This window comes from Podarcis cretensis (genome assembly GCF_951804945.1).
Source record: "Podarcis cretensis genome assembly, chromosome: 10".
In the NCBI taxonomy this organism is placed as follows: Eukaryota; Metazoa; Chordata; class Lepidosauria; order Squamata; family Lacertidae; genus Podarcis; species Podarcis cretensis.
Genome location: NC_137179.1, coordinates 19755476 through 19781322, shown reverse-complemented (window position 1 = coordinate 19781322; position 25847 = coordinate 19755476). Strand labels below are relative to the sequence as shown.

The 25847-nt window shown below is 43.1% G+C and overlaps 1 protein-coding gene across 1 annotated transcript in view; it reads right to left on the bottom strand.

Annotated features, from left to right (window-relative positions):
• LOC307225031 (sodium- and chloride-dependent GABA transporter 1-like) overlaps positions 1–25847 on the bottom strand; it is a 53616-nt gene that overhangs the window by 4696 nt on the left and 23073 nt on the right. Inside the window, exons 5-14 of the mRNA XM_079992680.1 lie at positions 24140–24249; positions 22823–22955; positions 21514–21648; positions 20410–20513; positions 18269–18393; positions 16894–17006; positions 10831–10962; positions 8621–8723; positions 8305–8405; positions 7574–7741 (exon numbers count right to left, since the gene is read on the bottom strand). Of these exons, the coding sequence (XP_079848806.1) occupies positions 7574–7741; positions 8305–8405; positions 8621–8723; positions 10831–10962; positions 16894–17006; positions 18269–18393; positions 20410–20513; positions 21514–21648; positions 22823–22955; positions 24140–24249 (1224 nt within the window). The remainder of the gene's footprint in view (positions 1–7573; positions 7742–8304; positions 8406–8620; positions 8724–10830; positions 10963–16893; positions 17007–18268; positions 18394–20409; positions 20514–21513; positions 21649–22822; positions 22956–24139; positions 24250–25847) is intronic.

Sequence of the window (25847 nt, the reverse complement as noted above, 5' to 3'; positions counted from 1 at the left end):
GCAAATTCGGCCCTCCAGCTGTTTTGGGACTACAATTCCCATCATCCCTAGCTAACAGGACCAGTGGTCAGGGATGATGGGAGTTGTAGTCCCAAAACATCTGGAGGGCCGAGTTTGCCTATGCCTGGACTAGAGGATCCTTCCGATGTCCTTTGTATTATACATTCATTGTGATTTGTGCTGATGTTGCTATCTGGGAGGGGGAGTCACATGGGACCCCCGCTTTCGACACTGTTTGCACACTGTCACACTGCTTCATTTACAGCCACTGCACATCCTGTAACCTTCAGCTGAAATCCAATAATTTTGGCCCCACTTTTGCATCACTGTAGCACCTCTGCACAGCAGTCCTGTGGTAGCATTGGGGAAACTGCAGAACAAAACTCAAGCAGAATAAACCCACTGTTAATGCACTATTATTGTGTCAAGAACATATTGCAGAAGACACCAGTAAAAGCACTATAAGCTGGAGGGGCCCTAACACCACATCTAATGTTGGCTTGGAAAATAAGCCAACCTATTTCCATTAACTTGGAAAAGTAGGTAGACTCCCCACCGCAAACCAACCTGACATGAGTTAGAGCAGTGTTTCCCAAACTTGGATCTCCAGATGTTTTTGGATTACAACTCCCATCACCCCTAGCTAGCAAGAGCAGTGGTAAGGGATGATGGGAATTGTAGTCCAAAAGCAGCTGGAGAAGTTTGGGAAACACTGAGTTAGAGTGAGGAGTGGCTCACCTCTACTGCCGCTTGCCGCAAGATAGCAAACAGTGGCAACACATCTCCTGAACTTGCAGCAGAGATAGGGGGAAAATTTGTTTGGTTTGCATTTTAACTAATTTGCACCTCCTGAGGCTATAATGAAAACACAGCAAAAAAATGTGCCGTCCTCTCCAATTTGTGATGCAGCCCTTCAGCCAAAAAGTGTGCACAGAAATGCAGAAATTAGTGAAAAGTAGCATACCAAAATTGCATAGTATTAGGGGAAAGCCACTTGCAAAAATTGGACAAAACTGCATACAAAAATGTACATATTGAGAGAAATGCACACAAAAATGCAGATTTAAAAACAAACAAACCATTAATTGGGGCAAACTGAATTTAAGGTCAGAAAAATGAAAAACGAAGGAGAAACTGAACTTGACAGCTTCGCCAGTCCCTACCTTGTGAAATTGACTTTGATAGGGAAGGATTTTTTATGATCAGGCTCAGCTCTATATTTCATCCTGAACACAACTGTGGAGGGTCATGCAATATATGAGCACATACCCTCCAACTTTCCTCGGATTAAATGGGGACATTCTATTCTATATCAGTGTCTGTCCCTCCCCCAACCCCCTATATACAGTGGTACCTTGGGTTACAGACGCTTCAGGTTACAGACACTTCAGGTTACAGACTCCACTAACCCAGAAATAGTACCTCAGGTGAAGAACTTTGCTTCAGGATGAGAACAGAAATTGCGTGGCGGCGGCAGCAGGAGGCCCCATTAGCTAAAGTGGGACCTCAGATTAAGAACAGTTTCAGATTAAGAGCGGACTTCTGGAACAAATTAAGTTCTTAACCCGAGGTACCACTGTACTTGGACTGCTGATAGAATATAGGGACAGACTGGGTCTGGCTGAGATGCCCCAACAGCTGTTGCCAAGAGGGGTATGTAGCAATACCGTACCAGCAACTGTCTTGGTTATATGCAGGAGCCTTAGATGATATATGGTAAAACTGCAAGGCATCAGAGGAGGCACCCATGCCAGATGTTTACAAGGTGGCACTTTGGCACCAGCAATGTAGTCTCCATGGTCAGCAGCTATAAGCACCCTTTTGCACCTGCGTAAGCTGGGCTCCCTTAGGCCCCTCCTGCCGCCACCATCACCATACTCTGATGTGCTGAGCGGTACTGGCTGGCAGAGCTGAGGAGCGCAGCAGCAGCAGCAACTGGTCTCCTCCTCCTCCTCCTCCCCTCGCTGCAGGTCCCACTCTGCTACCATGAAGGGCCAGGCTGCCTCCTCCCCCCCTGGCCCTACCCTTCCTCGCTCCCTTTCCCCGCTTGCAAAATTCAGGATTCTGCACGGCATAAGGAGAACCTGTGATGGCTTAAGGGTTTTCATGATGGTCCCACCATTTTCAGGGCAGTTGGAGACTATGCGAACATGGATCCAGAAGCAATTGCTTGTCTGAAAACTGTAAGAGCAAGGAGCTGCCCCTTTTTTTTTTTTTTTGCTTTGTTTCTCCCGAGCCTAAAAAAGCTATTTTTAAAGTACCAATAACCTTGAAGCTAACTAGTTTCCCTCTTTGTGAAAGCATGAAATTTTGACTTGAGGTGCTAGTTTGAAAAATAATGCTCTATCTGTTCTCCAGGGGATTTGTATTCAAGCCTATCTTTGTTAGGATCAAGCAGATTTATTTCATTATCCAGGCAGTCTGCTGGAAAGGCCACAAGCCTGATTAACCCCAACCCTTTGCCTATCTTTCTTCTAGACACACTTATTTATTGTCCTCACATAAGATCAGCCTGACCTCACCAACTAGCCTCAGCCCTGCAGTAATAGTGTTTTTGCTCTGATATGGACCAAATTATGCAAAATGAATAGGGAGAACTGTACAAAGAGAGAAGAGCAATTCCTATCAAAGCCACTTTCAACTGCACAGAGCGATCTTTTCCCTATTTCTTCTAATGTTTGGGCACAATAAATGGAGGTATTGCATTGCTGTAACTATTCAGCTCCACAGGACAGGTGCAAAGAGTCCAAGGAAGCTTTCTCTTTGGAGGGCAGCAGCTGCCTTTCGGTTGAATGGGTCTCCGATTAGATTTACAGCTAGGAAGGATTTTTCTCACAGTTGACTGCTTTCCTCCACTTTCCCCTGTATTCTTCAGCTTGGCTCATACCTCGTTTCTGTTCCCTAGTTGAGATTCCCCAGAGCTACTTCCAGGGCTGATTTTAGGGCGATTTGTGAGGGAAAACAGTATGCCATCAGCCAACCCACTCCTCCTCCCTCCACTTCCTTACCCTCGCCCTCTGCGCCCAATCGACACAATCTACATGCAGACGCAATCTCAGATTGCTTGGGAAGGACCCAGGCGAGGAGAGGACATAGACAGCTGTGGGAACACCTTCAGTCTTCACAAATGGCCTCATAGGGGCAAGACCAACCGAAAAAGAGCTGCTGCCCTCATCAGGCCTCCTGTGCAGACCTCTTCTAAAGAAGAGTTAACTTCATCTACTTTGTGTGATTTACTGCTGGCTCACTCATGACACCCTGACTGCTTTCCTAACCAAGATGTACTTGTGGAACATTTTGGTTTCAGTTTGGAGACACTGTCAGACAATGGCCACCTTGCATCTGCTTTACTATCACTAATCTCTTTATGAGTTTTGGAGGTGGGGGGGGGAGGGCAAAACTCAGGAGCTGAATATCTAGTTTGCCAGCTGAATGTCCCCAGTTCAATTTCTGGCACCTCGATCAAAATAGCCCCTGCTGCAGGGATGAAGGAGAAATATGATTCAGTTTGTCAAGTTAAGCCAAATTAACCAGAAGTAACATAACCCCCTGGCTAAATTTGGCATAAACAAAGCACTGATTGGTATCTGGTTTTGTATCAACAGTCTCTCTCTCTCTACAACCACCACCTCACATGTGAATGCAAGATGGAGCATTTGAGGAAATATATGGATCTTGACACTATTGTGTTTGGAATTCGTCTCTCCCCTCGGCTGGTGAAAGGTAAATCAAAGTTAAGTCGAATTGTATTAAATTATTCTCTCAGCAGGATGTAGATGATGGAGTCAAAATGAAGGTGTCTAAATTTCGGGACAGTGTCTTTGAATCCTGAAAATTAGTTTGGTTTTTTGGGTTTTTTATATATAATAATTACTGGAGAGTTTGATATGAGAGGCAAGAATACCATTTCATCATTACCCTGGGAGAAAGGAGTACCAAAAGCCCCACAAGACAGCAAGAAAACTATGTAACTGTTATCAAGTATTCATTCTTTTTCTTGGATTGCCTGACGTTGTACCCTAAAATGTGTAAAGGTGACCGAAACCTAGAATTTCCCTGAAATATTCCCAAAGTCAGATTTGTAATGGAAATGGAACATAATAGAAATGGTGATGTGAAAAAAGAGAAGGAAGATTACTGTTAACAAGGGTTGGGGGATTTTTTTCAGCTTGAGGGCAACATTCTGGGGGCCGCAAAGCAGTGGTGGTGGTGGGATAGAGGCAAAAGTGGGCAGAGCAGCAGATGCAGCCTACATTGCAGCCACACAGAAGTCAGAGATGCTCACATCCTTTCTTTACATCCCCACTCCATCTAGATGAGCAAGAAGCATGATCAGAGTTCAAGAACAAATTCCAGCCACGCAAAAATGCTCAAGGGCAACACAGAGCAGGGTTCATGAGGCATGTGGCCCACAGAGTGGGTGTGGCCTGGGAAGAGTCCTAAGGACCAGATAGACAGGCTTGAAGGGCTGCATTTGGCCCCAAGGCCTGAGGTTCCCCACCCCTCTTGGAGTAACTGGGTGTAAGAAGGGGTTGATTTCCTTCATAAGCACAAATCACCCCCTGGATGGGCTAATCACAGGTGCAGGGTCAGTCAATCTGGTTGTTATGGTAATGGCCCAGTGCCCCGACTATATCTGTGATTAATGTATGCCAGTTTCCAGGAGTCTGCAGTTGTCTATCTGTTAGTCCGTGTTACTTATCTGGTATTACGTCTTGAATTGCTGAAGGTATTTAGAGTAATATTTGTATAAAAGGTAAAGGGACCCCTGACCATTAGGTCCAGTCGTGACCAACTCTGGGGCGCTCATCTCACTTCATTGGCCGAGGGAGCTGGTGTACAGCTTCTGGGTCATGTGGCCAGCATGACTAAGCCGCTTATGGCGAACCAGAGCAGCTCACAGAAACGCCGTTTACCTTCCCGCTGGTAACAACTTTGTTGTGCTTTCGAACTGCTAGGTTGGCAGGAGAATATTTGTATATATCTGTATAAATCTGCATCTGCAGAAGCCTACAAACTGTATATATATATATATATATATATATATATATATATATATATATATATCTGAGCATCTTGAGAGATGAATGCAGGGTCTGCGTTGGTTCATGTGTGGAGAGGCAGTCCTTGAGGTATTGGAATCATGAGTCCCATAAGGCTTTATAGGTTAAAACCAGCACCATGAGTCACAGAGTCATAGACTTATAGAGTTATAAGATGCCCTGAGGGTCTTCTAGTCCAACCTCCTGCAATGCAGAAATCTCAACTAAAGCATCCATGACAGATGGCCATCCAACCTCTGCTTAAAAACTTCCAAGGAAGGGGAGTCCACCACCTTTCATGAAAGTCTGGTCTGCTGTCGAACAGAAACTATTGAGAAGCCAGTGCAGTCATGCCAGAATTGGTGTTCTATGCTCAGACTACCTTGTCTTGGTCAACAATTTGTCCAGTTGCAGTATCTGAACTGTTTTCAGATACAGCCCAACATAGAAGTTATCTGAGTGTAGGCAACAGAAGCTGGGTACTGAAGCTGATGGAATGCACTCTGTGTTGCAGAGGTCACTTGGGCCTCAAGCAACAATAATGGATTGAGAACTACCCACAAGCCATGTACCTTCCCCTTCAGGGGGAGGTCAACCCCATCTAGAAGAGGTTGACCCCACCTATGCAATCAAAGAAACCACTCACTAACAGTGCCTCATTCTTATCTGGGTTGAGCTTCAGCTTACTGGCTCTCCTCTGGTCCATTGCTGAGAGAAGACATTGATCTAGCACATCCACTGCCTCACCTGCAGATGTGAAGAAGAATTAGAGCTGTGTGTCATCAGCATATTGCTGACAGCATACTCCAAAACTCCAGATGACTCTGCTCAGCAGTTTCATGTGGATGCTTTAACCAAATGTGTGTATACCTGGCCATACTGAGTTAATTTATTGGCCCATCTGCTTCCATTCCTGTAGCTAGCAGGTTGTGGTTTTCCAAGGTCTCAAACAGACATCTTTCCTGGTCCTGTCACTTTTAAAAACAGAGGCAAGGATTTTTAAAGGAAAAGGAAAAAGGGTTCCAAAATCTGAGATCCTCTGGATAAAGAATTCTTTTTTTGATTTACTAAATTTGACGTGTGCACAGTACAAACATGGAAGTAGAAAATATATAGCCTGAGCATCATTTCCCCCAACAACAAATGAATTTTCATTGAGTTCTGGGCCATTCAGAGTATATGAGCCAAGCATGATGAAGGTTAAGAAATGATGTCTATCAGTCTGCAACAGAGTGCAATCAGTAGCCTAAAGGTCAGACATACATAACACATACAATCCCCTGAGCCACTTAATCCTCCAAGAAGGAAGGGCTTTCTATTGGATAACGGAAGGTCTTTGCCAAAATCAGAAAGAAGCTTAAAGAATAGCTTTGAGGATATGAAGAGGGATGATAGATGATGAGGATAAAATGTGTCTGAGAAGGTCTGAGTCTAAAGAGCCAAGCTGCATTATCAGCACATGTTTATCTCAACTTTCTAGGCTGCAAAAACTAGTGTAAGTTGCTGAAAGTTGTTGTTCTAACAACAAATCTTAATATCAATTCTCACTCTCACTGTGAACTCACACAATAACCTTATTATTTCATACCAACCACGCTATCTGCAATAAGTGTACAATAATATTGATCTACCTTAAAGGGTTGTAAATATTTCAGAGACATTATTATCACTGTAATATCACAATCAATGGGAAGCTCTTTGAAAGCTGAGAAAGAACAGTAGAAACCTAAAGTCAATTTGTTCCAATATGAATCTGCTGCACAAATAAACTCGTTGAAGTTGAGTTCAGTTGCTGTTGTCTGCAAAGGTCAGGTGTCTAGCTACCAGTGAGAGGGCCTTTTCTGGGGTTGTATTCCAACTATTGAACTCCCTCCTCAGAGAGATCTGCCTGGCACTTTCATTATTATCCTTTAGGCTGCGAATGAGGACCTAAGGCCCTCCAGATGACATTGGACTTTCATGAGCCCCAGGCAGCATGGGCAGAAGTCAGTGACGATGGAAGTCAGATTCCAACAACATCTTGATGGCCACAGGTCCCCCATTCTTGCTCTAGATGCCAGGCAAAGTCTGTCCTGTTCAGCAGAGTTTCTGGAAGTTAATGGCTGCTGCTTTCATTGTTATTTATTACACTACGCTTCCAGATTTGATGTCCTTGTTTCCCTGGTTTGCTCTGTGGTTTGGGCTTAGTGTTTCTGCTGGATTTCTTAATTGCTGCTTTTAAGAATAAATAAGTGCTTTTATCCTGCTTTTTGCTTTTATTTTGCAATGGTTGTTTTGTTTTTATGAAAATGTGTTTATGCTCTTTTGCTCAACCTCCTTGAAAGGCATGTGTTTGACAGAAAGGGAGCACATGAAGCCCATAAATAGACAGATAGCATTTCCATACTGTCCAACAACAAATACATCATGCTGAGTTTGCTGGTGGTGTGTCTCTGCACCTGAGTCACTGCTGTGGTGAAATGGCTGTTTGTTTTGCTCCAATGAAGTCTCCACTCAACACCAAGGAAAGTGGCAGTACAATTTGCTCTTACCTGTTGGACCGTCCCCTTTGTAGTGAAGAAGAAGTACAGCATATATCCTGGGATCAAGATCATAGATGACAAAGCCATGGTCCAGCCAATCCCTTGGCCCCAAGCAGGATAAACGTATTTCCCTAGACTCAGGGGAGTCATTTCAAACACGCTGAAGAAGAAAACGCCCTGAACAAAGAGAAGAAGAAAATGTTGCAGCTCAGCAACAGCACAGAAAGCAACAGATTTGTTTGAGGATGCTGACCTTTCTAGACCAGACTATGCCAACCTGATGTTTTGAACTACAACTGTCATCAGAGGTAGTCCAAAATGTCTAAAGGGCACCAACGTAGCAAAAACTGGTCTAGACTCTCCATAGATGACTTCTCCACTGCCCTCAGCCCACGGAGCTACTCTTAACATGCCCCAGGGGTGGCTGTGTAATAGCACCCATCCAATCTCTTTTCAGTGTAACTTGTGCAGTTCATTAAACAAGTTCACAGAGGATAAGAATATTAGTAGTCACATTTCAGATGTAGACAAAGGACCAACTAGCTCTATCTAAAGGCTAAGGCCCCCTTCCTACACCCCATAGTTCTTAGCCAGTTCAATCACTGCTGCAGCTGTTGTTGTTTTAAAAGGAAACACAAATGAAGGACTAATGACACTGACACTTACTATCTTGTCTAGTTTGGCCCTTTAAAAAGAGACCACAGACCTGGAAATGAGATTCTTAGGTTTGACCATCTTACCAAGCAGACAAGTGGAGTGAAGAAGGCCCAGCAGAGCTTCCACCATCCACAGGGCTTATAACCAATCATCTCTTCAATGTTACCGTAAAATCTATTCACACCTGAAATCAGAAATATCTGTTAAGCGGATGGAAGGAGAGGTGTACTTTGGATTCAGATGAATCCCTAAAGTGATTGTTGCCACTTTTGGTGGTACAGAAATTGTGTGAGCAGACAGACAGTCAGGTGAACAAGCTGGCCCAGCACAAAGTGCCATGGAAACCCAATCCTGACCCTGATGGAGTTTGCAAAGAGGGGCCAGCTTTCACTTACTTACCATAACACCAAGAGATGGAGATGGTCTCGAAGAAGACAAGGAAGAGCAGGCACATGCCACTGGCTGAGTAATAATCAAACAGCTTGAAAACATAGATGCCACCCTGTGGGGACACAATACGAGCCCTTAATGCACTTAGAGAGCAAGCAAAGCAAATGAAATTATAAGAATTTCATTTGAAGGGAGGTTTTTGCCTGGAGCTTCGCAATACTGTCTCATGTGCAGGTTTGATGGTTAAGAACAACATTGCAGGACAGAAGTTGTGCATGTTTTTCTTTCATTTATTTAAAAATGGAAATACTAGGCTTGTATTGCAAAATAGGAGAGCAATCAGGGCTGGGACCTCACCAAGGATGCCGCCAGCATTGACTCCTTTGGCATGATCCTGATGAAAACCCACCCCAAGCTCCTCCTCCTCCTACTACTACTACTCTTCTTCTTCTTCTTCTTCTTCTTCTTCTTCTTCTTCTTCTTCTTCTTCTTCAAATTTGCATACTGCCCTATACCCACAGGAGCATGCTATGGGGAAGAAAGGGTGGAATCCCTCACTCCTTCTATGGCATGGTCCTGATCCTTGATCTGGGCTCTCCCTAGACATGCCATTTTGTCTGAAAAAATGAAACCCATCAAATGCAACCACACATTTCTGGTATCTTCGTTTTACTCCAGTCTTCAAAGACCTCTGGGATGGTAGTTTGACCAGGGTAGTGAGATTATAGGGCTGCCCACTGGCCCGAAGAAAAGGCCCGTGTCTCCTCTTTTACAGACATCAGCTGTGCGCTGGTCTTTTCCAGTGTTTTCTACATGATTATGGTATTTACTGGGGTGGAGAGCTAGAGACCCACTCTTTTTGCAGGGTCTTTGGCTCAACCCCTCAACCCTCCTTTCCAATTTTAGCTTTATATGTTGCTGTAACTGCAGTTGTCCCAATCAGTCCCTTGTGACCTTTGCCTTTCTCTTCTTCTTTCTGTTTTCTCCATTGCAGTGCACTGGAAGGCTGAATGACCTGCCTCCCTGTTGGAATTCAGTGCCGGTCAGAGGTATGCGCTTTGTCTCAGCGTGTCCCAAACATCTTCCGCTGGCAACAGTCACAAACACCCTGTCTGGCTTTGCAGCCACAAGCAGCTGACTGAGCAGCTGGAGCCTTTGCTTGCTGCAGCATTGCTGCTTTAGAATAACACTCCCAAGAGTAACTTTGAAGCAAGCGCGAGACCAACCTGGCCCTGTTGTTGTTTAGTCATTTAGTCGTGTCCAGCTCTTCGTGACCCCATGGACCAGAGCACGCCAGGCACTCCTTTCTTCCACTGCCTCCCGCAGTTTGGTCAGACTCATGTTTGTGGCTTCGAGAACACTATCCAACCATCTCATCCTCTGTCGCCCCCTTCTCCTTGTGCCCTCCATCTTTCCCAACATCAGGGTCTTTTCCAGGGAGTCTTCTCTTCTCATGAGGTGGCCAAAGTATTAGAGCCTCAGCTTTAGGATCTGTCCTTCCAGTGAGCACTCAGGGCTGATTTCCTTAAGAATGGATGCGTTTGATCTTTTTGCAGTCCATGGGACTCTTAGGAGTCTCCTCCAGCACCATAATTCAAAAACATCAATTCTTCGGCGATCTGCCTTCTTTATGGTCCAGCTCTCACTTCCATACATCACTACTGGGAAAACCATAGCTTTAACTATACGGACCTTGGTTGGCAAGGTGATGTCTCTGCTTTTTAAGATGCTGTCTAGGTTTGCCATCGCCTTTCTCCCAAGAAGCAGACGTCTTTTAATTTTGTGGCTGCTGTCACCATCTGCAGTGATCATGGAGCCCAAGAAAGTAAAATCTCTCACTGCCTGGCCCTACCATTTACCAAAGAAAGAATACCAGCAGGGAGCTTCATTTCCCTCTTCCTGCCAGAAAGAGCACTGTGCTCTGACTGCCTGGTGCTGTGGGACCCTATGTAGAAGCAATGATGAAAGCACACTCTGTCCCCATCCAAGAGTCAAAGAACAGGAGCCACCAGATGCTATTCAAGCTAAAGCTCCAGAGCAGAAGGATCACCCTGACTTGAAATGGATAACAGTTGCCTACTTAGAGCTCCCTACTTTGTTTGGATAACAGATCTGTCTTCAAAAAGAGACTTAGAATACTGGATCCACACCTGAATAAGCACTAAAACTAAGAGATCATCAGCATCTAATAGTAAAAGGGTATGCACCATTTTTAATACCTGGGTGATGTTGGAGAATCCAATAAGGTAAGAGATGAAACACACCACTGCAATAAATATTTTCTTCCTTGCTCTCAGCACATGTGGAAACTCATCCATCAGGGCTGTGATGAAGCCTTCCACTGTGCAAAACTGCAAGAAGAAATTAATAGGAATACATCAGCAACCTCCTTGTTGAATCTGTATCTCCTTAGCTTTCCACATCGGCCTTTGAATCCACACAGTAGCTTGGTTCAGACGTAACATCAAACCGTGGTTTGACGCTATTAGAAAGAGCGTTCAAAGGGCCACAAATTTGTATGCTCCCCTTCATTTCTCCTTCCATTATATGTTCATGGTAATTCCCTTCCTTGCCTCCTGGTTTAAGGCAAACTGTTGTTACACACCCAGGGCAGAGAGGGAGGGGGTTATTGTTTGGTGGGGGGTTTTATTCTTGTTTTTATTGCCTATGTTGTGTTTATATCTTGTATTTTTATGTTGTGAACCACCATGAGCTCTACAAATGAAGGGTGGTATACAAATTTAATTTAAAAAATAGCAAACTATAATTTGAATGAGGAGAATTTAGGAAACCTGCATTTATTTTTATTTACTTATATGGAGATTTCTACCCTACACTTCTAGCATCTTTGCACCACTCAGGACAAGCCAATAAGAATTTTAAAATCACATTGTCTTAAAATGTATTAAAAATATATTATAAATACAATAATTTTTAAATACACATTAAAAATACAGTGGTGATATCCAATGTTAGTCGTGCACAGAGCAGACCCATTGAACTCAATGGGCTTAAGTAACTTCCTTGATTTCAGTGGGTCTGCTCTAACTTGGGGTTTGTCCACACTGTCACATGATTTCTAGTCACAGGCCCAAGAAGCTTTAGTTTTGTCCCACTGCTTTCTCTGGGAAAATCTACTTTTACTGCCGAATTGGAACAAAATGTCTGTGAGATAAATTATATATATATATATATATATATATATATATATATATATATTAAAATTTTTAAACATAATTGCAGAAATAAAAAACATATATCATAACATATTTTCTTAGCTTCATTGGACTCCCTCACGTCTCCCGCTCCCACTTGCATCATTGTCAATTCTTACCCGCAATTTATCATCTTGTTTACATTCTTGTATCCCATTCATTTAAAATATAATCTAATAATTCCCCCAAAGGTTTATATTTTTTCCTCAATCTCACTTGTCATCCTAATTCCATCTAGTTTAGTGGTGCTCAATTATTTATGATCTAGCATCCTTCTTAACATTCAACCAAATTACAATGCTTTTTTAAATAAATCTTAAATTTCTTCCAGTCTTCTTCAACTTTCTCTTCTCCCAGGTCTCGGATTCTGCCGGTCATCTCGGCTAGTTCCATATAGTCTATCAGCTGCATCTGCCACTCTTCCAGTGTGGGTAGATCTTGGGTTTTCCAGTGCTTAGCGATAAGTATCCTTGCTGCTGTTGTTGCATACATAAAAAATGTTCGGTCCTTCCTTAACACCTTCTGGCCGACAATACCCAAAAGGAAGGCCTCTGGTTTCTTAGTGAAGGTATACTTAAATACCTTTTTCAGCTCATTATATATCATTTCCCAGAAAGCCTTCACTCTAGGGCAAGTCCACCAGAGGTGAAAGAATGTTCCTTCATTTTCTTTACATTTCCAACATTTATTATCAGACAAATGGTATATTTTGGCAAGTTTAACTGGGGTCATGTACCATCTATATATCATTTTCATTACATTTTCCTTCAAAGCATTACATGCAGTGAAGTTCAACCCAATGGTCCACAACCTTTCCCAGTCCTCAAACATAATGTTGTGCCCAATGTCTTGTGCCCACTTTATCATAGCCGATTTAACCATTTCATCTTGTGTATTCCATTTTAACAGCAAGTTATACATTCTTGAAAGTACCTTAGTCTTAGGCTCTAACAGTTCTGTTTCCAACTTCGATTTCTCCACCTGGAACCCTAACTTTTTGTCATTTTTAAAGACTTCTTTAATCTGAGCGTAGTGTAACCAGTCTCGCACTTTATCCTTCATTTTCTCCAAACTCTGCAATTTCCAATTGTCTCCATCTTTTTCTAGTATTTCCCAATATTTTGGCCATTTGGCCTCCATATTGGGTCTTTTTCAGGCCTTAGCTTCCAGCGGTGAAAGCCACCTTGGAGTTTTATTTTCCAATAAGTCTTTATATTTTGTCCAGACATTAAACACTGCTTTTCTGACAATATGATTCTTAAAGGCCTTATTGATCTTAACCTTGTCATACCATAAGTATGCATGCCAACCAAAAGCATTGTTAAAACCTTCCAGATCCAGAACGTCAGTGTCCTCGAGAAGTAGCCAGTCTTTTAGCCAGCAGAAAGCTGCGGCCTCATAGTACAACTTTAGGTCTGGCAGGGCAAAGCCCCCTCTTTCTTTCGCATCAGTTAATATCTTAAACTTAATTCTGGGCTTTTTGCCCTGCCAGACAAACTTAGAGATGTCTCTCTGCCACTTCCGGAAGCACTCCGTCTTGTCCACAATCTGTAGTGTTTGAAACAAAAACAACATTTTTGGCAATACATTCATCTTAATAGCAGCAATTCGGCCTAACAAAGAAAGTTTCAATTTTGTCCAACTGTCTAAGTCTCTTTTAATTTCAGACCAACATTTTTCATAGTTATCCTTAAAAAGACTCAGATTTTTTGCTGTTATGTTTACCCCTAGGTACTTTACTTTTTTAACCACAGTTAGTTCTGTCTCTCTCTGAAACCGTTCTGACTCTGTATCTGTCAAATTTTTTCCCAGCACCTTAGTTTTCTGTTTGTTTAATTTAAATCCCGCCACCCGACCAAAGTCTTGAATCAACTGTAACACTCTTTTCGTACTAGATTCTGGCTCCTGCAGGGTCAAAACTAGGTCATCTGCAATGTCTGTGAGATAAATTAGCCGCGTATAGCCAACATGCTTAAGTCTAATCAAAGCATGAAGGGGTTAAGACCACAGAATAAACTGTCCTGACAGGTTTAGCTAGGTCACTTCCCCTCACTGTGGGAGGGTTACCAAATACTTTGTTCTCTCCGGTTCCACCATTACCAGTAAGGAAATCTAAGATGGATGCTCCAAGTTTAGACTGTATGGCTTAAGCAAGTCGTTTTTGTGTTTCTATACAAAGAATTTAGAAATTTTTACCATTTTGGAACCTAAGTTATACTGCCTGTCTTTTCTTGCTGCTGTATGGAAAAGCACATGAATCTGACATTTGAACAGTTTGTAAGTAAACCATTTTTAACCTACAAAATGTGTGGGGGGTTTTCTGTATCAAAAGAAGCAACTTAGACTAGGATATTTTAAAGGTCTAACCACCTATATTTCCATGCTTACTTTGTTGCATGTTTTGTAATTTTAAATCTCTGCTGGGGCTCTGTCACCAAAGAGTACTTGTCCCAAAACTGAGCCTAGGCATCCAGGAAGTTCTCCTTTTATTTTACCTACATTTCCCCTTCTATCAAACACACCAACATCAATCTGCAGAAAACATTCCTTCTGATTCAGCAGTACATAGGAGAATTTCCCAGGTAATGCAATGGAACAAAACTAAAATCTCTCGGATTTTCAGTCATGAAACAAACAGAAGTCTGATTGAGCCCCTGGTTGGATATCAACCAATAAAGTCAAAGAACACAGGTAAAATATGACAGAATAAAAATGTATTTCCCAACTGGTGAAAGACAACCAGAGGAGAGGCCATCCATACTTCACTGTATTGGGGCAGACACTGAGAAGGCCCTGTTGCTTGTTGCCACCAACTGTGCCTTCAACTTACATAGGACACAGAGAAGGGGCTCTCCATTTAAACTGAGGATTGGCCCATACGTTGTTTCTGTGTTTTACCAACAACAGATGTGCAATCCACAGAGAAGATGGCATTAATTTCATTTTGCTTCCATGCTTGTTATATGAACAAATAATTTTTGCAACAATGCTTCATTTGCCCCCCCCCCCCATTGTTTGATTGGAAAGCTGTTTGTCAGAGGAACAACGCCCCCCCCCCCAATTCTTAACCCGAAAGGCTTCAGGGGTAAGCCTTTGTCATGACATATGTAATACTAATGGGCCTGGTTGAGAGGGGGCAACTCCAGACAGCTCTCAGATGTCACTCTTCAAAAGGACTCTTGAACGGCGCAACCCTGTGGGCCACTTCTGTGTGCAAACTGATTAAGAAGCAACACGAAAAGTCATTAATTTTAGAAGTGTTTGAGAGCTTAGCGAGAGCTGTCACTTTAAAAGAATCCAAGAGGCACCTTGGGGAAACAAGCAGCACTCAATAAAATCATGTAAAATTAAATGCTTTAAGAAAAATGGTATTTAGTGGAATAAAAAATATATATAATGAATTAAAGTAGCTGTTCAGTTAGCATTTGCGTCATTTTTAAAAGGTCTCTAAATTATGAACTGGGTCAAATTCAGCTACAACTGCAGCTCCTAGGAGTATTAAATTATAAATAGCCAACACAATATATGGAAAATAAATGGAGTTTGCGGGAAAGGAAGGACACACACACACACACACACACACACACACACACACACACTCCTCTTAAAAGGCTGGGATACAATACAAATTTGAAAGCCAATCAATTTGTCATGGATTCCATAATAGCTGCTACTATACACACCGCAAAAGCCTACCCCATTTAATCATTCAAACTGTGCCTATAAAATTAGAATGTGGAGGAGAAGAGTTGCAAGTTAGCTAAAGCAGGTAATTTTCTATGTACAAGGACTCCTCACAGCAGAACATTTGACAAAAGGAGTTTATCTCCCTTCCTCATCTGCAGTGTGAATTGTACAGCCCAGGAGAAGTTGCACCACATGGTTCTGCCGCATGTGTAGTTAGGTTCTGAGATGCAGCTACATTATTATATTTTATATTTCTAGTTGGTGTCTAGAGTTGATTGATTCACCGTTTATACAGGGCGAATAATCTCACCACAAAGCTATGTGAAGCAGTAGCTTGAGGTGGTAGATTCCAAAGGAAGCACCAATTTCATGCCTCCAGCCCTCATCTCTAGAGAACTCAATCTTAGCCTGTCATTGAAAAAAAAATGAGTTCCTGTCCAGAGCAAGAATGGAGAGTTATCATGCACTTACATTTCAGGTACATAAGCAACTATGAAGGCCTCACTGATTTTGCATTGCTTATTTATTTTATTTGTCATCAAAGCACTGGAGCTCGAATTTCAGGCAAGCAATTTTAGGAGAAAGATCCTAAATATAAGGGTTCAGCAATGGGATGAGATGGCATGGGAAAAACAATCTTTACATTGTGTTGTCTTCAACTTCCTTCCCCTCCTTTCTGCGATTACTTAGTCTATATCTTTTTTACTATTGCATATCCCATTTATAAAAAATTATTAACTTCCCATTGTATTTTCTTTTAATTACAGTGGTACCTCGGGTTAAAGATGCTTCAGGTTACAGATGCTTCAGGTTACAGACTCCACTAACCCAGAAATAGTGCTTCAGGTTAAGAACTTTGCTTCAGGATGAGAACAGAAATTGCGCAGCGGTGGCAGGGCAGCAGCAGGAGGCCCCATTAGCTAAAGTGGTATCTCAGGTTAAGAACAGTTTCAGGTTAAGAAAGGACCCCCAGAACAAATTAAGTTCTTAACCTGAGGTACCACTGTATCTCTTGCTACACCAGTTTATGTCAACCCTGCTAAGAAGGGGATGATTAGAGAGAAGGGAAGGGAATTAGTACAGTCTGTTGCTACAGAACTTCCACCTGTAAAAACAGTGGTGATGGCCACCAACTTAGATGGCGTAAGACAAGTCCATGGAATATAAGGCTATCCTGACTCCAGGATCAGAGGCACCATGCCTCTGTTCATATAGTTGCAGGAGGGTGCTATTGCACTCATGACCTGCTTGTGGGCTTCTCAGAGGCACCCAGATGGTGAGAAAAGGATGCTGAACCAGAGAGGCCTTTAATCTGATCCAGCAGGGCTCTTCTTACTGCACAGCCATACATGATGTTATTTTTTAACGGGTTATCCTTACCTGGCTGTCAAGGCCAAGCATCATTAGCATTGAAAAGAAGAGGATCGACCAGAGAGGAGACATGGGCAGCTGCGTGACGACCTGTGGGTAGGCAAGGAAAGCCAATCCTGGACCTGTAGCCACCAAGGACACAATGAATGGTTATAGTTTTATTTTGTGATATGAGTCAGACACAAGTCACAGCAGGGTGAGCACGTTATTGCATCTCTTAAGCGGTTACTGAGTTATGGTAAGTTGTACTTTCCACAAGCATTTTCCCTTCTGTCAAAAGGTTCAGTGGTGTGAGATGGAATTGTCGCTTGGAGCAGGGATACTGGCAACAACATCTGGAAGTAATAGATCAGATACTTGGGCTTAATCTTAATTTGGGCTCTATTTAAGATTTGGACTGATGGGATTCAATCTTCGATAAACATTTCATGTTGTAAACCAGGGGTCAGCAAACTTTTTCAGCCGTGGGCCGGTCCACCGTCCCTCAGACCATGTGGTAGGCCAATGAATGAATGGTGGGGGGAATGAATGAATTCCTATGCCCCACAAATAACCCAGAGATGCATTTTAAATAAAAGGACACAATCTACTCATGTAAAAATCATGCTGATTCCCAGACCGTCCACAGGCCAGATTGAGAAGGCGATTGGGCCGTATCCGGTCCATGGGCCTTAGGTTGCCTACCCCGTTGTAAACTCTTTGATCGCTGCCAATATTAGATTAACCAGGTGTCAAGAAAGCTGACAATACCAATTGTGAATCAATGGCTAAGTAGGGTTCTTGTCAAAGTAGATACGCTATCTGACAGTATATGAAGAAAAGATGGCCCTTATTGCGTCCGTCTCAGTGCCAGGCAAATGGAGGAGCCCTTTTTGTAATAACATCTTTGTAATTTGCTATGGGATCATCTGGTGTAAGTACAAATAATAAATAAATACAAATGCAGCTGCATTTCATCAAAGAAGTTCGTTTTTGCAAGCAAATGATGATAAAAAAACTCTTGCAGGGATGTGAATCTTGGAGCTCCACCAAGATTGTGCCTGATTAACAGGTATAAATATTATACAATGAAGTACCTCTGAACATGTGTATTATGGTGCAAGATGGTCCATGATGGCAAATGGAGCACTGCTTCACTAACCTCAGTCTGCCCTCAACGGACTACCCATCTCAGTTCCTTCCATCCCATCAGTCCCAATGGGAACTAACAGCCAACACTGATGCCTCATGTGCCTTTCCTTCAGCAAAGAACAACTGCAGCCATTACCCCACAAAATAGTCCATTTTTTATAGAAATGCCTGAAGTTTAGTTTGTTTCCACAGTGCTGCCAAACTTATGCTCCTTGACTATACCGGCTCACATTCCCTATTGAAGAGATTGTACCTGAGGATGCCAGTTCAGCTATTGACTTCTTGGTGATGTGGGCCATGAAGCCGACAATGGAGAAAATAACAAATCCTGCAAATATGCTTGTTGAAGAATTTATGCCACAAACAATTATGGAGTCTCTGGAGGGGGAGAAGAGAGAGAGAGAAAATATATGTATGTATTTTCTGCATTGCTTTTCAGCCTTAGGGTGGCTTCCGGATTAAAACACAAAAATGCAATAAAAATAATGAGATGAAACCAAGCACAATATAAGTCAAATTGTTAAAACAGCAGCCTGAGGGCATGAGGGCATGAGGGAAATGGGCCAGTTTACACTGCCACTTCAGCTGGTTAAAATAGATTAAAGGCATGATGGAATAGAAAAGTCTGAGGTGCTCCTAAAACATAAAAGAGAGGGAGCCAACCACTTTCAGGAGGAAGTTCTCCAATCTAGGTACCTCTAGTAAGAATATCCCCTCTCATGTCTTCACCAAATGGTGGAACTGTAGATAATGTTCGCATGCAGGCAACCATGCACAGGAGGTGGTGGTCTGTTAGATCCCAAACTATGTAGGTCAAAAGCAGAAACTTGAATTTGGCCCAGTAGCAAATCAGAATGCAGTGCAGGTTGAGAGAGGACTGGTGAAGAAGGACCTACAAAGCCCAATAAACGGTCTGAGGCCAACCAATCAGAGAGCCCAGCTCAAACTGCTCTGTTCCATCACAACCTCTGAAGTAGACAAGGAGCTAGAAGTATTACGTTTCCTGCCTATGTAGCACAATAAGGCAGCAAAGGTGAAGAGAGAGGTGATCTCAGCCATGGAACATCAACTTTGGAGTGTCCTTCAATACATCAAGGCATTTTTTCTAAGGAAAAAAGGATGTTGCCTTTTACTGGTATGGGACAGAGAGGATGGTTTTCATTGTTCTAGGGCATTCTGATTCCAGAAATGCTATCTATCTATCTATCTATCTATCTATCTATCTATCTATCTATCTATAATCTATTTTAGTTCCAGTAATTTTTATCCCACTTTTCTGAGTTTACAAGCCAAGTGACTCTCAGATATAAAAATCTAAAACTATCATGAATCAATAAAGTCATAAACTGAACAATTATTACAGCAATACTCTCATATATTTTAAAACTTGCTGGAATAATAATAATAACTAATAAGAATAATTAATAATAATAATAATAATAATAATAATAGCAGCCACTACTACAAAGACCCTGTCATGGGAATCACCTCTTGAATACCCTGAAAGTTATCTGCCCCAGTACTTTGGAACATGATGAAATATAGAACAAAGGGATGAATGAATAAATGAGTTCAAAAGCAGAAATTATAACAAAAGAGCATTGCACAAAGAAGACAGAGTGAGATGGCAGAACAAATGAGAGCAAAGAGGAAGGCCCAGTTTGGTGTTTAGGCAGCAGCTTGATTGCCACCACAAATTGTTTCTTCATGGATGGACAGCCTGAAATTAAGCTTGAGGTTTCTAAGCAAGGCCTGGGTTTCTCGTTAATGGGTTAAGAAGAGAAAACTGGGTTGAAGAGGTTTTCCATGTGAATGTTTGAGGCCTCTTCAGCCTCTCCTGGGAAACATATTACCTATGAATAAGCAGAGGGCAGTCCAAACCCATATCTGAAGGAACATCTGATGCTCAGTGGCCCTGAGAAAGGTTCCTCATAATGGAAAGATTGTGTCAGGGAAAAACTTAAGTGTTTGGGAGTGACTGGCACAGAGAAGACAGGACCAGATAGAAATTGTTATACAACTTTTACTAATGAACCAAGTACGGTGATAGTGATGGGTTTTAAAACACTTACTGATATGGGAATGTTCTCATATAGCAGTCTACTGCCTGTATTGGGCAGATTGCGTGCCGCTGAACGATCATCAATCAGGAAATACAGTCAGGGGAATAAACCTTGGTTCAAATCTCACCTCAACCATGAGATGGCTAGGGTGGCCTTGACTTTCTTTTACCCTCACCCTGCCTCATCTGCAATATGGGATTAAAAACAACAGCTGGGATTGCAATGAATGAATTCCCGTGAAGTGCTTTCCACACCTGCAAATGTGATATTAAACGCTTTTGAAAAAGCATCATTGGAATTATTATTGAACATAAATGTATACATGACAAACCTGTAAACGTTGTTGTGAAATGTGTTATAGCTTCCCAAGGCAATCAGAGACCCCAACCCCAGACCATAGGAAAAAAAGATCTGTGTGGCTGCATCCATCCAGACCTACAAAAGGAAGAAGATGGTTTAAAATCCTATAAGGGGAACATCGTCTAGAAAGGGATTAGATGTACCATTGTCTAGAACCTTGGAGAGTGCCTGCCTGTCAATGTGTAGATAGTACCATGGTAGGGAACATCTAATGAAGCTGTACGTTGGGTGACAAACAAAACAAATTCCTCATTCACAAAGCATGGAGTTAGACTATGCAACTGGCTCCCACGGGATGGCCACCAACGTGGAGCACTGGGACAATTTCATGGAGGAGAAGCTTATCAACAGCTACTAGCCTGGATGGCTATATTCCGCCTCTACAGTTGAAGGCAAAATGCTTCTAAATACCAGTTTCTGGAAACTGCAGAAAGCGACAGTGCTCTTGTATTTTGTTCCTGCTTGTGGGTTTCCCATAGGCATCTGGTTGGGCACTGTGAAAACAGGATGCTGAATCCAGCAAGCTCATCTCATGTTCTTAGGCAGAGCAATGGTTTAACACTTGGATGGGAGATTCCCATAGTGTTGTGTACCTGATACTTTTAATAGGAGATGCCAGCAGGGATTGGCCCTCAGACCTTCTTCATGAAAAGCACATGTTCTACCACTGCACTGTGTTCCTTCCCACATAAGAAGAGCTCTGTGGGACTGGGCCAAAGATCTACATTTTGTTTCCGACAGGAGCTGAACGGAAGCCTCTGGTGAGCTCTCAAGCAGGGTATGAAGGCAACCACTGTCCCTTGTTAATGGATTGTCTGTTTTGTGATGTTGGGGTGGAGCAGCAGGCCTGCGGCAACATCTTCAGCATTCTCCACATGACAGATATCAAGCAAGAAGTGGTCCTGTGTCATGATGCACCAGGGCATTTATAAGATGTTCTTTGGGAAGCATTGATCTAAATGATTCAATTCCTATTTCCATTTTAGATTCTATGAACTTGCCGGGAGAACAGGCTGTTTATCGTCTGCAGCAGTAATTAGTTCCCCTGTCGCACGGATCAGATGAAAATACAAACCTCAGACTTGGAGAGTTTGCTGAAATCGGGCGTGATGTAAAAGAGGATTCCCTCCTTGGCTCCTGGCAAGGTGACTCCACGAAAGAACAGGATAAAGAGCATGAAGTAAGGGTATGTGGCGGAGAAGTAGACAACCTACAGGCAAGAAGAACAGAGAGAAAGGTTTTTGAAGCTGCTGTTAAATGTTAAAACTGAATCTAGTTTACCCGCACCACACTCCAAAAAGGTATCCCAAAATTAGGATGGGGGAAGAAATATTCAGACGTCAGATTCTAAAGCAGATTCAGTTGTTAGTAATTATGGGATGCAAACTGCCTGCTAACATACAGTGGCAGTTGAATATTTGACAGTATTCAATATGCAGTGTTCAGCATGTGAAAATACCTAGCAGCTGACCTGCAGTAACAATAAGTATTTGACAACATCTGATATATAGCAATATTTGAATTTGTTGAGAGAGCAGATTTACAGTGGCAGTCAATATTTGATAACATCTGGCAGGTAGATGTTGGTATGTGGCAGTTTCTGGCAACAGACATTCAACATCAGCTAGCATCAGGATGCAAATTTCCAACAGAAGGAATTGTTGTTGTTGTTGTTTGCTTGCTGGTTTGCATGTTTCTAAATTTTGCATGTTGTATTTTGCATTCAAATTTCATCACCAAAAGCTTACTTAAAATTTTCCAGGTTTCAAAATGGTTGTGAAACTTCATTTCACATCCATTTACAACATGCCAAGCAGTCATTAAATCAAGCCACAGATCTCTCGGTTTCAAAAAGTGACTCATGCTAAGAACTCAGAACTAGAACCCAACAACCCCTGGACAGCCACACGTGCCCCATTTCTGCTTTGGCAATTTTAAAAGCTTAAATTTAGTCTTAAAACTCCTCAGCTTGTTCAGTTTAGGGGAGTTGGAAAATGTTCCAACAAGAAACCCGTGCTCACGTTTGCTATTGTATTGTGTATTTAACTTGATTCTATCCAGTTTTTAAGGTAACTTTAGCACAGTATAAATGCAATAACGACAATTAAAAAATGCAAACTGCTTAGAGATTTTTTATTATTATTAATATATATATATATATATGGAAAAGTAACAATTGTTAAAGCTGGGGCAGTGGCTGGGGATGGTTAAGGTCAAAACTGGATTGCACTAACACCTATTTAAGGTAGAAACCTTCATTATAGGCACTCAGGCAAATAAAAAATATTTAAAAACCCTGGAGCACATTTTAGTTTCAAGATAAAGAAATGAATGCAGCAATCAAAGGTACAGTAGTATTGGATAACACAAGGAGCATGAAGTACCTTTCCAGTCCACTCAACACCTTTCCATATGGAGAAATAGACCAGAACCCAGGCCAACGCCAGAGTGCCAGCCAAAGGCCAGCGGATATTACCCGGTTCCCCCAGGCCTCCGGAGATTTGGTGCATATTTCTCCTGCAAGAAAACGGGGAGAAAATAAGAACAACTGAGATCCAGAGAGACTGAATGACTAGATTCCCCAGAGGCTGAGAGTCATTTGCAATGGTGACTGATGTCCATTGGGGATGGTGGGAAGGGCAGCTAATGGTAAATGAAGTGGGTAGAGTCAGGGGCAACAGCAGGCTGAGCTAACCCAAGACAGACTGGCATGCTTTCTTTTTAAGGGGAGAGGGAAAACAATTCAGTGGGTCTAGTTTCACATGTCTGTCAGACTCTGTCAGATGGGATGCCAAGAGGTATGAAGGGGAGAAAACGAACTGTCTGGGCAAATGTGACAGCAGCCTTTAGGATTCATTTAGGGGTCCAATGAAAGACCTTTTTTTCCCCTGGTCCAGAAGAGAGCAAGGGGAGCACAGAAAGATGGCCTCTCAATCCCAGACAATGTTGGATGCTGCTGCTTAACTTAGTTCCATTTCAATCCAGTTTCAAGTCTGGTTTGGAGAAGCCAGTCTAGGGATCCACTGGAAGTGGTGCTGGTTCTCTTTTGTCCTTCACTTAGCCAGTCAAGTAAAAGAAAAAATCAAAGATGGAACTCCGTGCTATACAGGCAGTGCAATGGAGCAGATGCCCAAGATGACTCTGCCCTGAGCTGGTCCATTGTGGAGGTATGTTGACAGGAAGCTTGCTGGTCCCCATCAACCCAAATTGAGGGAGGGGTAAAGCTGTGAGATCCATCCCACCTGCACTTGCTGGCCAAGGATGAGGAACAAGACCATGCCTTGCTCCAGGCAGAGGTTAGCTCATGACAACACCAAACCGTCTCCAAAGCAGAGGTTGGGGAGGGGAAGGAGAACACCAACCAAATATTAAGAAGAACAATAAGAATGCCTATATTCAGCATTTCAATGCTCTCCTCCTTTTTCGCAACACAAATAATTTGTTTAAATATGAGTGATGTAAGGGCAGGTGCTGTAACCTTCCTACACTTTGACTTCACCCCTGAAGGTGGACTCTCCCATTGTCTCCCAAGACAGACAGATGCCAACACCAACACCAGCAACATAAGGGTACTTCTACAGAAGGTGAATGAGAAAGTCCCACCACCCTTTTCATCCCTCCCTCCTTCCTTCTCACCCCAGCCCCTGCACTGATGAGATGACCCCAATGATGGCAAAACCTGACTTAGGCTGGGGACGTACTCCCAGAACTCCGTCACAGCGCTGGTCAGGTTGGTGGTGTCATTGAGGGAGTAGTTGGAAAAGCATTGGTCTGTGTTCCAGGCATTTCCACAGCTCTGCCATGGCAGGTCCTGAGTGGGGAAAGGTCAGCAGAGAGGGTGAAGGTCAGCTTCATCTGTTGAATTTCTGCCTGTGGTGCTGCTGTCAGGTGCACAGGAGGCATGAGGTTGTCAAAGGGTGGGCAACCCAATTTCCTGCCGCTTGTGCCAGCAGAATGGTTCAGGAGAAGGCAGCAAGAGATTCTCCTGTAATATAAGCTATTGTTCCATTGTAAAACTGTCACTACCCATTCTGGGCTCAGGAGAGGGCAAAGTCCCGATCTAAAGTTCTGTTTTGGAAATCCTCCAAAGCCCCGACAATGTAATCCGTACAAATGACTAGGCGGCATTTTAGTGACAAGAGCAGAAGTTGCAGGTGTCTGGTTTGCTCTGGGGACTATCGACATATGGCTCCGAAGTGGCTCAACAATACAAATATTTTGGCAAGATGTTTCACCGGTGTTTGTGGAACACAGTCAAACAAAAGCCCTAAAGTGGACAGAAGCCCAAGATACACACACAGCCTCTTAGCAGCTGTGTGTCTAAATAAAGTGGAATCCCAGGGCGCAATAAGCACAGATGCTTTGTATGTCTATTGATTGCATGGAGAGTCATCTTTCAAAGGAGCCTTTTACGTTGATCAGAATGGCTTCACTGCCATGAAATGCATTGTGGAGAAAGAACCCAACAAACCCTGGTCATCACCCCCCCCCCGAAATACTTCAGAAATAAGGTGCTAGAAGTCAATATGGTTGCTGTTTTGCTCTTTCCTATTTTCTATATGTGCCATATATTTAACACAATGTACACTACAACTAAGTCTTTTGTTCTTAACAGGTCTGTGACTGCATTACAGTGGTACCTCTGGTTACATACCGTATTTTTCGCCCCATGGGGCGCACCGGCCCATAGGGCACACCTAGGTTTTTTTTTGGGGGGGGAAATAAAGAAAAAAAAATATTTCCCCCCCAGGCGCGGGGCTGGGGCGGGGGAAGCCCGAGCTTCCCCTGACCTCAGCCCCCAGAACAGGCTGCTATCCGCAAGCCTAGGGAGTCTGGCAGGAAGTCGCGCTGGTCTCCCCAGGCTTGTGGATATCTGCCCGAAGCCCAGGGTGTGCAGCGCTGCGCTCCCCAGGTTTCGGGCTGCAGGCTGCTGTGTGCAAGCCTTGGGAGCCCCGCGGGAACTCCCACGGGGCTCCCAAGGCTTGCGGATAGCTTCCTGAAGCCTGGAGAGCGAGAGGGGTTGGTGCGCACCGACCCCTCTCGCTCTCCAGGCTTCAGCAAAAGCCTGCATTCGCCCCATAGGACGCACACACATTTCCCCTTCATTTTTGGAGGGGAAAAAGTGCACCCTATAGGGCGAAAAATACGGTACTTAATCCGTTCTGGAGATCCATTCTTAACCTGAAACTGTTCTTAACCTGAAGCACCACTTTAACTAATGGGGCCTCCAGCTGCCGCCGTACCACCGGAGCACGATTTCTCTTCTCATCCTGAAGCAAAGTTCTTAACCCGAGGTACTATTTCTGGGTTAGCGGAGTCTGTAACCTGAAGCATATGTAACCTGAAGCATATTTAACCCGAGGTACCACTGTATAGGGACGTGGGTGGTGCTGTGGGTTAAAGCACAGA